Below are 11,886 nucleotides of genomic sequence, written 5' to 3'. Positions count from 1 at the left end.
CTTCCTCTCAACAGATGCAAAAATTGTTTTTGTTCTTCATTTCACTTCTGCTTTGTTTCCTTGCATTAAAGGTTTGAACATTTTCAGAAACGTAGTTTGTCTTAGAATGTTGCATGAAGTTTGCTCTCTAAATTTAAATTGGTATGCAACAAAAATTGAAGAAACACATTGTTGACAAAGATCATTTATTTTTATTACAGTTATATTGTTCATGTTTTTCAACCATTACATGACTAAATTAATGGAAAAGCTACAGACAGGAAACGTGATTACAGTCACCTTGCTTATATGTCCTTTTAACCTTTAAAAGCGTTTTTTTTTTTTTTTTTGTCCAGAAAGAAAATTCCAATAGGCTTTAATTGTTTAATTCACACAGTTTGTAAACTAAACTCAAACGGTATAAAAAAAGAGATGAGAGAAATCCGGCTTTGCAGCTTGAAGATGATGAGCGATTCTGATTCTCCTTTAGCTCGGAACCTGCCCAGTTTTAACATTAAACCGGTTAAGAACTTTACATTTGAATGCTTTATTTAAATGACTTTTCCATTTAGGACTCACCTGATCAGGTTAGAGCGTGTCGTAGTTCACAGACTTCCAGAGAAATTTCTGACAGTAGAATAAAGTCTAGAGAGAAAATATCAAATGTATTTGATGCTGAACATCCAGACAGACGCATAACTTTATATGAGAGTTTTCAGAGGTTTGCTTACTCCACATTTAAGGGCAGTCTTTGTGTCTCTGCAGCTGTATAAAGTCAAAGTGCATGGATCTGCCGGGTAGAAAACATCTTTTAGCACACAAGCAATCTGCAGGTTTAAAATATTCAATACTAAAATGTGATTAAAAATCTTTTATAAACCAACTTTAATGCAGTTCTGATGATCTGTGTTAGTGCAGCTCAGGTCATTTTCACTCATTACACCTTTTTATCTTACGGCTTCAGTAAAATCACATCAAGATGGGTAATTATGGGTTTTATGAAAGAACAAAACCCACAAATTTGATATAATTCTGTGTGTGATCAATCAAATTAACTTTTCAAAATTGAAGGACAAACGTCTAGGAATCTTTTTGGAGAAACATCACTTTTGAAAAGCTTTTTTTTTTTTTCCTCTTTGAAACAAAGGACTGACCAAAAACGGAGGCCTCCTCCTCCTCCTGCTGCTTGCACATGTGCAGGAGAGCACAGATGGTCTGGGGGGTGGCGTAGTGGATGAAGGCATCCATCACGCTCTTGCTGAACTTGTCGATGATGGCCTCACACTGGCCACGGTAAGAGGGGGGCAAAATGTGACAAATCTTGTCCAGCAGCTTGGCGACGGCTTCCTGTGGAGCAACAAATGCAGTAAATGTGCACCGAAGCAGGTCAAACGTTCCCTCCAAGAAACCTCACCTCAGTTCTCTGCTGAGGCAGCATTTCCTCCAAAGTCTTCACAAAAAAGAGGCAGAAGGAGCACTGGGGTCCGGACTGCATATGGGACAAAAAGATGAGTAAAGCAAAAGACTACAGCAGTCTGGTTCTTGAAAACAGGAGCCTTTCTGATGAACTGACAGTGTCACTCTGCAGATTCGCCTGCAGGGCCTTGTTGACAAAGTAGCTCAGGATCTCACTGTTTGGACAGGAGTTGCAGAGCCCAAGCATTTTGCAGACTTCTCCGGGTTTCTAATGAGAAAGAGAAAAGTTTTAAGCATTTAAAAGGTACTTTTTTTCAAAATTTAAATGCGCCTGTATGACGAATGACTGACCGCTACTCCAGTGAAGAAGGTGATGGCCAGTGGGAGCATCTTGTCCACCTCTTCCTTGCAGAGTGAGGCGGTGGGGCCGGGCAGGAGCGCACAAATATGGTCAATGCCCGCCAAGATCTTTTTCTAAGATTCAAGAGACACCATGTGGGGGTAGAGATGAGAACATTCCAGAAAACTCAATGTCTGTATGGAGGTTATTAAAGTGGTGTGATCTATAAATCTCAGGGTTTTCTGGTCTGTTAAGCTGCAGTGTAACAAAAAATGGAGATAAAACCTTCCTGCTGGAGCTCTAAAGTTCATTTAGAAGAAAAAAAAAAGCATCTTCTCCAAACTTACTTTGTGCAGAGAAACCGAAACATTTAACCCTTGTGCTATCCTAGGCACGTTAACATTGGGAGTTGGGTCGGGTCATCTAGACCCACTAGACAGAGCGCTAACTCCTTTTTCTTCAATGATTTGTGATCTTCACTGGTGTCCATGGATTACATGAAATCTTTCCACCTTTATCCACCTTTGTCATGGTAGGGAGAACACGTCAGTGTAAGGGTGGGGTCATCTAAGATGGCACAAGGGTTACAGAGTTTTTAGGCGAGTCTGCTTTTGTTCTTGAAATTAAGTTTTCCTGTTTTGTTAAGTGTTTTGAATAAGTGGTTAGTATTTTTTGTTGTAGTTTAGCTCCCATGCAGATTTAATGCTTAAATTTAGCATTCATCCAAATAAATCTTAAAAATGCAATTATTTTCACTTAGGTTTTATTTACTTTATGTTTATTTACTCATAAATATGGTGCACAGATAAAATCAACAGTTTTTTCTTTCATAAAAATCCCTGCATTGTCTGTTAAATACAAATAATTTACATTGATATTAAACGCTTTAAGCTTTTTAAGGTTTTACAAAGCGTCAGGAATCTGGTTTCTAGAGTACACTAAAAGGAAGAGAATCTTTTGTGGTTTGTTGGGGTTTAAGATAGAAAAAGGCAAATTTCATTTCAGTATTTAGCAGAAAAAGGAAGTGGCTTTTCTTTTACATAATGAAAATAAGACCTTTCTTTTCCGTGTTTTGTTCCACAAGCCACTGGTAACACGTTAATTCAAAGAATAGTATTTCTGTTGATTACAGGACAGAGAAAAACCCCTGAGGTTAAACAAAATTGATATCTGTTTATTCAATGAAAGCTATTCAACCACAAAGCTTTAAGTGCATGAACTGCTTTGTTGATTTATGAAAATATTGACTTAAACATGGCTGATAATGCAATCAAAGAGCAAACAGGACGTCTCAGTTGTTTGAGTTCACCTGCAGGTCAGGACTGGAGAGCATGTCTTCAAGAAGCTCAAATATTTTGGTGCAGTCCTGGCACACATCACTCCTCTGGATACAGGAATAAAATCACCACACAAATGAAAATGTTCAACTATAATATATTTGCATCATATATTGAGTAACATACTTTTATTTTTAAAGTGTAAAAGTCATCACCTGCTTTAAATTTGCCTGTTTCTTAACAACTGTTAATATATATATAGTATTAATCAATGGATTACTGCTCACTGAATCTGAATATGTTAAAAAAAAGTAGAGATTGTACTTCCTGTCACATGTTCATTGAGAGTATTTTTGTAAATCCCGTTGCACATCATCAATTATAGAAGGTCTAATAAACTTTTTGTTTGTTTGCACCCTGAATAAAAGATACATTTTCACTTTAGTTACTTAAACTGCAAAAACAGAAAATGTCTCACTTACTTTTAGGGCATCAGATGTATCTTCCAAACCCTTGATGTCATACGTCGCTGTTAGAGCTGCAAAAACAAACGTTTGTCACTGAAGGTGAATATCTTGGCTCATAAACGAGATGCAGTTGAACGGCTGTAATTTCTTACCACTGCTCTGCAGACCGACTAAGAGGAGCAAAGCTAACACAACCATCATTGCTTTGGGGGGTTTTCTTTAACTCTTTGAAACGTCTTCCGTTTAAATGTCAAAAATAAACTCCTCATGCCACTTATATCTGACATGCCCCACCCACAGAGCCCCCCCACCAACCTCTGCCATGACTGAAACTTCAAGAAAAGTTTTATTCATAAAAAGGCGTCATTTTTTTTTACTTCTGCTTCCATATGAAACTCCACATGAAAGTGAAAATAATTATCAAAAATCAATTTAGACAGTTACTTCCAAGATTGTGCTGATTTGTTTATAAAAATTTAAATACACATTTGAATTTGTATTTAAAAATGTAAATACAAATATAAATTTTAAGAAGAGATTAGTTCTTGAAAATAAATCCTTGATCTAAATTCACGCTCTGATTGCTTTAAGTCCTGATTCAATCATTTTGTCTTTTTTTGTAAAGAGAAATGTAAAAAAAAAAGAAAACCTGTTGCGCAAGTTATGTTTTGTATTTTGTGAGATTTCACAGTTGTTTAAAAAATAAATAAAAAGATACTAAAATGCTCAAGTTATCCTGATTTGCACATTTTTCCTTTAGCCCGTTTCAAGTTTTGAAATAACAGACAATTCTCTGTCTTTGTGTTGGGCTTTTATAGGAAAAGTGCTTTTTAAATACAGTTTGATTTGATTTTTAACTTTAAGTTGTATTGCTGCTTTCTGTTTTCATGTCTTTGTTTGTGGGAGACCACTTCTGCATCCGGGGCAGATTCACTTCTGGATTTTGAAAACCATTTCTGATTCCCTCTGAAGGCACTAATGGACTCTGCAGTTTCCATTTTCTTTTGTTGGGTCAGTATAACTTTGCCACGGGCTCCTCTGTCCACTGCAACTATCTACTATATCAATTATGAAATATTACAGACAATATTTGCTATAAGCACATCAAATTAAGTCATTTACATTTAGATGGAACAACTGAAATTATAGAAAAAAAATTAATGCAATCTCAGTTTTACTTTGAGTCGATGAGAAAAAAGACCTTAAATGAAAGTGGAAGGAACTCCTAAAATTAGAGTTTAAACTACCCCCCCACACACACACACTCACTCACTCACACAAAGTAGAAAACATTTTTTAGAAAGTTTTGCATTTTTTATTTAGTGTGTTTTTTCTCCCGTGTATTTGGTCAGAGCTTAGTTTGACAGAAAAAAAATCTTTAGCAGTTTGTGGGGATAAAAAACTAAATATTAAAAACATTTTATTCACATTCTTTTTTCTTTTCTATTTTTCAACTGTTGGATAAAGTATAAATGTATTCAAACCAATCCTGTGAACAGTGCACTCCAAAAGAAGTTTCCATGTTTTTTTGCACCTTCAGTATGGTACGGCTTCCATTTTTCAGTATGTGAAATTGTATTTTAACCTCTGTTGCTGTGACTGACTTTCAACCTATTTGAAAAACCTCAGTGATCAGTGTAGTTTTGTTCATTTTAAAGTATTTTCTGTTTTTAAACACATCTATTGTGTTACAAAACCCAAGAGTGCAGTACATTTCCAAAGATTCTTTCTGTTTCCTGGGACAATTCTGATCTTTTTCTAATTAAACTCTGTTCATGAGTTTATCAAACTACTTGTATCTCACAAGAGTAATAAAATAGTTGTTTCTAAAATGTGGTATAAGTTAGGGTAAAGGGGAATACGCTAGATTTACATAAACGCTGTTTGGATTCACAATTGCCTTTTGAGGGATAAACAATAAATCAGGTGAGAAGTCTGGAAGTGACAAAGCCAAAGTTTGAACCTGACTGCCTTTTCAGAGGAATTCCCAGCTCTGTGGTTTGGCGGTCTGTGCCTTCCAAGAAAACCAGACGAGATAATTCCTTCCTTCATTTCTCTATCAAAATTCTAATCTTGATAGCAGCTTTACGCAAATGTTATTCTGGCAAAGTGTTTTCTTTTCCCCTAGCAAATAGTTACTTTAGTTTTCAGCGGAATGCTGGGACTATAGTTTACGGTGTTTGCTGTCTAGTATTTTATTTCACAGCACAGATGGAGTTGACAGAGATCAACCGTCTATTAGGATTAATATAAGTTTTTCTTGAAAAACATTTTATTTTCATATATATATATATACCAGGTCTTAGACCAGCTAATTCAGAATTGACAAAGCCTCTTGGATAAGAGGTGAAACGTCTTATAACTTTAAAAAACCAAGTCCAGATGACATCCCCTAAACCTACTAGAATTATTTTCAGGAAATTACTATAGTTAGGTATCATAAAGACTAGCACTAACATGTTAAAGTCAATCAAACTCAAAAGTTTCCAGAGACAAAAAAAAATCCCTTTTGGGGATTTTTAATCATAGATAGCATAAATTGGAATCCTCTGCAATAATTCAAGACCATCTTTTGCACAGTGAATAGAGAGAAAAAAAAGTCTGAAAAAATTATTTTAATTTTTAAAATTGAAGGGTTCAAATGATTTTTTTTTTCATTTGCAAATTTTATATGATAGAAAAATGTTGATTGCATTTATATGATGAAATGAACACAATGCAATTGACAAAAAATCTTATGTTGTACATTTGAGGATTTGAAACCAATAAAAATATCAGTGAAACATTTCTATTTATTATTGGCAAAAGTTCTACTCAAAAGAATTTAGACCACGTCTGCCCCCTGCTGGCAATAACTATTAATGCACGACTCGGCTCTCGTTCCAAATTTTTTCTTTCTTTTGTTTTGCAGAAACAAAAAGAGTCAGCCTTCTTTAGTTTAGTTTTTTTGGATTAAAAAAACACATTTTTGGTTTCAAAGTTTGTTTTTCTTGAATAAATAAAAACAAAAGTTTGCTGTTTGGAGCATTTCTGATCTAATTTCATTTCAGTGTAAGGAAACAGTTGCACTTAATTTTTTTCTATCTCTCTTTTTGTTGTTTGTTGTTGTTTTGGGGCATCATCTTTCTCAGTCTCACCATGAGAACAAATGAAAGAAGCAGAACATACATAAAAAGGCTGTTGGTTATTCTTTATTTGTTGAGAGTTTTACTGTAACCATTGTTGAACCAACACTTTTCACAAAATCTGTGTGAATATAATAAAAACATGGACATATGAAAGAAAAGACAAACTGTGAACAACAAATAAAACAAAAATATTCCAGGAATTTTGCAGTGGTGTCACTTATTAAAAGAGGATTCAAATGTTTTCAGTTTATTTTAAAATCAGGCTAATCTAGTAGATAAATGTGGGAATATTACAGAATATTTCTGTATGTAACCATTAGACTTTTACTTTCACTGAATCAAGAAAATCGATATGATCTGTGTTTATAAGATTACACTTGGCTTTCCTCAGTAACCTGTTGTTACTTTAAATGTCACACATATTTGGTCCTTGTTCCCAAAGTTAGGTATTAACTTGTGACATTTCCTCAATTACATTTACTAACTTCATGAAAAACATCTACTCACTGCATCCTATGTTTTAGCTTTTCTAATGGAAAACCAAGAGTCTTACTCACTTATATTGTTACTTTAGACTGTTTTTGTGTGGTCAGCCTTTACACATCAAAAATAAACTGATTATAAGTTTTATTCTGTTTGAAATGCATTTCAAATCACAATTTTAAAAATATTTTTAAGCTGTCTAAACCTATGGCATCAAAACGACAATGTTGAAAGTGTTACATCACTGCAAAGACTGAATCTTAAGAAAGGAAAAAAAACTTGTTTTAAGAAAAACGTCTGTAACGCAAGAAGAATAATCTCATCCAAAACATGTGCATGTGCTGCAAAATGTAGGAAATGGGTCTTTGGCTTTGAAGAAAAATGCTACTGATAGAAATAAGTAATAGGTTTGTAGTTTTTATTGTTTCGTTTTAGTGGTTTTAGTTGAGCAGTTGTCTAACATGTTGGATAACTGGGCAACTGGTGGTAAAAAGTTTAATCAGAGGGGGTTATTATGAGAATAGCTCTTTCAGCACATATTCTTATTTTTTGCTGCACAACAGCATCTAGTTGCTGTGATTGGATGGGAGAAAAAAGATCAAAAAGCATTGAAGTCATAATAAAATTTCGTGTTTGACTTTTTTAGATTTTCAATTCAAGTTAATCCACTACAGCTGGAAGAACACAAAGAATTTGATTTTGTAGGCAATTGTCAAAAGCAAAAGAAGTCCAAACTCTTCTGTACAGAAAAATAGGACATTATTTTAATTTTTTTTTAATAACATTTTGACAACTTTTTGTGGAAATCCGGCCTTTGGTTGAGGTGACACGTTTAACATTTACGAAAAAATTTCCCCAAAACGTTTTCTAACTTCATGTGTCTGAACCATGAAGTACAATTTTCTAAATGTTACAGAAAACGTGACAAAACCATATTATAAACTAAACATTTCGGAAAGGATTGTGGTGCATTAAAGGTTCAAATAGAAAAACGTAAAAAATGCATTCATTTGGGCAGTGGTATTTTTAAACGCTGGTATTACTGGTATGTGTTTTATATCTGATTGTATAAACCAGTTTTTCACAATAAATCTGCAATTGTACAAATTTACTCTTAAGAAATAATTTTCCAGAAAGATCAGACTTACAAAAGGGTCAATTTATGATTCTTACGTCTGGGCTTTAAACGCGGCGTGAGGATCCCGGAAATGTAACCATCATAGGTTGGTGAGTGGGTTGAATTTGAACTATTGACTATAGAGAACTCTATATAACTCATAAAGAATATAGTTATAAATATATAGAACTCTATGTACAGTCAATGCTGTGAACCAGTATCTGCCAGATAATTCAGATAAGCCACATTACCAACCAGAAATTTACTGATGGCTCCTATTTGCCTCCAGAATAACAAACAAAAAATATCGGATTCTATGTCACAGAGCTGCGTAAGCAGCTGCCCACATTTGATACAAATCCTCTATGAACTCTTACATTAGTTAGTGATTCATCTATGTAAGTATTTACTTGCATTTTATTTTTTATTTACCCTTTACGCTGTTGAGCATCTAACAGCTATATAAAAGGTTAAAAAAGGTTAAACTAAGTTAAGAAAATTAGTAAAAGGATAAAATCTGGCTCTTTTGTTCAGTTCTTCAGTTTGGTTTCTCTTGAAGTCAAGTCCTGTGATGTCAAATGGCTTGTAATTCACTTGTCTATTTTAAAAACTGTGAAAAAACATTTATTTTAACCAGGTATGTTATCTAGAACAAGTTCTCCTTTACAATATTGACATGATGGAGGAGGAAAAACACGAGGGCAGAGAAAGCAGTTTATGACTATAATTATGTCAAATAAAAGTCATACAAATACACAAATAGAATGTATCAAGACATTTTTTTCTAAAACATGAGCAGGTTTTACACAACATATTTATTAAAAGGTTTTCAAAAGAGACAACAGGCTCAGTTTGAACACTTTTTGCTGCAGAAAAATTGAGTTCTTCATGTATGGATTTGATGTAGCGAACATTGGCTGCATGGAAGTGGACCAATGTGCTTTAGGAGTTATCAGGTTAATAACTCAAACTTTTCCCTCCCTTTTCTAACCAGCAGCAGCAGCCTTAACAGAGGGCCTTCATTTGGAATTGACATAACTAAAAAAAAAAAAAATGCATCGAAACTGTAAAACATCACAAACTGTCAGCGGTACCCACCACAATTGGCACACATCGTACCTGATGACAATGAATTTTGGGCATAGTGAACGGCCCATGTTCATGGATTGATGGCCACGTTCTAATGCACACTGATAGCAGGGATTAACGACACACGGATGTGTGCACGTAAAGCCCACAGAGACTCTGTCATCTTATTGCCTAATAGTCCTTTTTCTGCCGTATGGCTCCGCAGGACAGGGAAGTTTTTGGGATGCACAATATAAAGCTGGCATCTCAATTGCTGCCTCGTCTGAAAACATTCTTCAATGGGCTGAGACCGCTCTGGGGTAAGAAAGCTGTCTCTTAGTCTATTTGTTCTGGTTTGAAAATAATCTGTATCGCCACCTAGAGGGCAGTAGAGGCGATGTCCAGGGTGGAAGCCGACTATGGTGATGTTCTGGGCTTTACTGAGGGAGAGGGAGCTGTAGATGTCAAGCAGACATCCACTCTGATGTGGTAGGTGGTGTCAAGGATCTGCTCAAATCTGCATTGTCTTCATCGCCCTCCCACAGACAAAGCTGCCCACTATGACAGTGGGAAGCTCTTCAGCTGTCCGGGCAGGGGAGAGCATATTAGCCTTTGGGAGCCCTCCAATTTTTAATGGAACGGTCACGACAGGTATAACGACCAACAAAAGCAGCGGCAGGAACATTAAAAGCCTTGGCAACCGGATGTACATCCAACATAGCGCATCCATGATGGTAAACGGTAGCCCTCCAGATTTTGAGGGCACTGTAACGGAGGGCATCGTTACCTCAGGAAAGAGGACGGGTAAAAAGATGTGGCCCCTGGGGTCTAAACAAACATACATACAGCATAGCGCTTTCATTATGGCGAGCTCCCGTTGTAGTTGGTCAGTGTGTCCGTGAGAATCGTTCAGAACTTTCTGACTGCAGCTTCTCCTGTTTTCTTTCAGCAAGGATTCTCGGGGGGGGGGGGGGGGGGGGGGGGGGGGGGGGGCGCATTACTGAATATGGTGAGTGATGTTCATCTGACATTCAGAGTATGACACTGTGATTGGTCATTAAGAATCGTAAAGGAAACAGGAAACCCTGTCGGTGCAGACGTGTCACTTCCTGTATGTGTGAGCAGTGAAGGTCAATCCAAACTGTCATCTGTACGATGAAGATGACTTGGTTCTACTAACTCACTGGTTTAACTAAATGGGTCCAGGTCGTTTTATTTTTTAGAACCATATTGTTTTTTTATGTCCTTCTGCAGTTCTGGACTGAAGGACCAGATATTTTTTAGTGATACTTTCTATTTACACCTTTGACAAAGCTGCCCACCTCAGTGACGCTTGGGAGCTCTTTAGCTGTGCGGCCAGGTGAGAGTGTCCTGGCCTTTGGCAACCCTCCAGGTTTTGAGGGAACAGTAACAGAGGGGATTGTCACCACAGCGAAGAAGAAGGGTGACAGGATAAAGTCCCTGGCCTCCAACCGGACATACATCCAACACAGCGCCTTCATGATGGTGAGCTCCCGATGTAGTTGGGTCAGCGTGTCCGTGAGAATCGTTCAGAACTTTCTGACTGCAGCTTCTCCCCGATTTCTTTCTGCACGAATACTCGAGGGCTATAGCACTGAAAGAAAAAAAAAGTTGGATTTACGTAAAAAAACATGTACATTGGTTGCGTGTCATAAAGTAATGTTTTCGAAACAACTTTATTTTCTTTTTTATACGTAACTTTATGTATTTTACAAACCTTTTTTTCAAATAAAGATTTGATATATTTTTAGATTAGACCAGTGCTTCTAAATTATTTTTTGCCAGAAAATGTTTCGCGTCCACCTTAACACCCCCCCCCCCACACACACACACACACACTTGCGCAGTAACAATATATTGGATAAGTATCTATAAAAACTGTGAGTATAGCTAAAATTGTATCTTTTAACATTAACAAAATAAGAAAGCAATATAAATCCACTTTCAACAAATATTACATTTATTTAGCCACAGAAACCCTGATCTAGTTTAAAACAGAAAAGAAGCCTAAAGTGCATGAAATAAAAAAAAAACTGTCAGTCCTTATTTAAACTAGAAACAATTTGACCAACGGAACCATTTGATGCTGAGAAAAATAATTCAATCAATAAATAATATTAAATTCTAAATTATGGATAGTTTATTTATGATCTCATAAAGTGCAGCTGTTTTCCTGCAATACCAGCTGTCTTTCTGTCTGTCTGACACCAACTAAACCACAGGCAGACAGAGAATCCATTTATGGAAAATAAAGACATGTCATCAAAATGTCTACAACACTTCATAAAGCATGACATTATTAGCATGAGCTGAGGAACCTAAAGGCACATGATGATCCTGGTGTTGGGCAACAGGCAGCTTTCCGCCTGCCCCGTTTCACCTGGCAGACAGAGCCCACACCACCCATCCCCTTTCGTTCTCACACACAGCCGTGTGTGACACGAAACGGGAGCAGCTGCACGGACGGGGATTCAAAGGTTTCAGGCTGTCGCACAACTCATTATATATCTCTCGCACAGACTTGAGTGTCAAGTAAACGGTGCTGAATCTGGTTTCAACCATCTGAAGCACTGTTTTTTTATTGTTGTGC

General features: G+C 36.4%; 2 protein-coding genes across 4 annotated transcripts in view; both read right to left on the bottom strand.

The window, feature by feature from the left end:
• Positions 1-168: 168 nt before the first annotated feature.
• On the bottom strand, positions 169-3,787 carry LOC101171262 (prosaposin). Its single transcript, XM_004074802.5, has 10 exons — positions 3,632-3,787; positions 3,495-3,550; positions 3,045-3,119; positions 1,747-1,869; positions 1,553-1,663; positions 1,394-1,468; positions 1,134-1,326; positions 711-769; positions 559-624; positions 169-477 (listed from the first exon to the last, which is right to left on the bottom strand). Exons 1-9 carry the CDS (start codon positions 3,678-3,680, stop codon positions 568-570), a joined length of 798 nt encoding a protein of 265 aa, XP_004074850.1. The 5' UTR covers positions 3,681-3,787; the 3' UTR covers positions 169-477; positions 559-567.
• Positions 3,788-10,750: 6,963 nt separating this feature from the next.
• Positions 10,751-11,886, bottom strand: part of LOC105357979 (uncharacterized) — a 65,008-nt gene continuing 63,872 nt past the window's right edge. For 2 of the 3 annotated variants that reach the window (XM_078955831.1, XM_078955834.1), the window contains exon 6: positions 10,752-10,890. The gene's annotated coding sequence lies outside the window, so the exon portion shown is untranslated. Of the gene's footprint in view, positions 10,891-11,886 lie in introns of all 3 variants that reach the window. The other variant, XR_013659350.1, reaches the window with a different exon arrangement.

This window comes from Oryzias latipes, chromosome 12 (assembly GCF_053564925.1).
Source record: "Oryzias latipes strain Hd-rR chromosome 12, Olatipes_Hd-rR_3.1".
Taxonomy (NCBI): domain Eukaryota; kingdom Metazoa; phylum Chordata; class Actinopteri; order Beloniformes; family Adrianichthyidae; genus Oryzias; species Oryzias latipes.
Note: the sequence above shows the minus strand (reverse complement) of the source record. Positions and strands in the feature narration are given on the sequence as shown.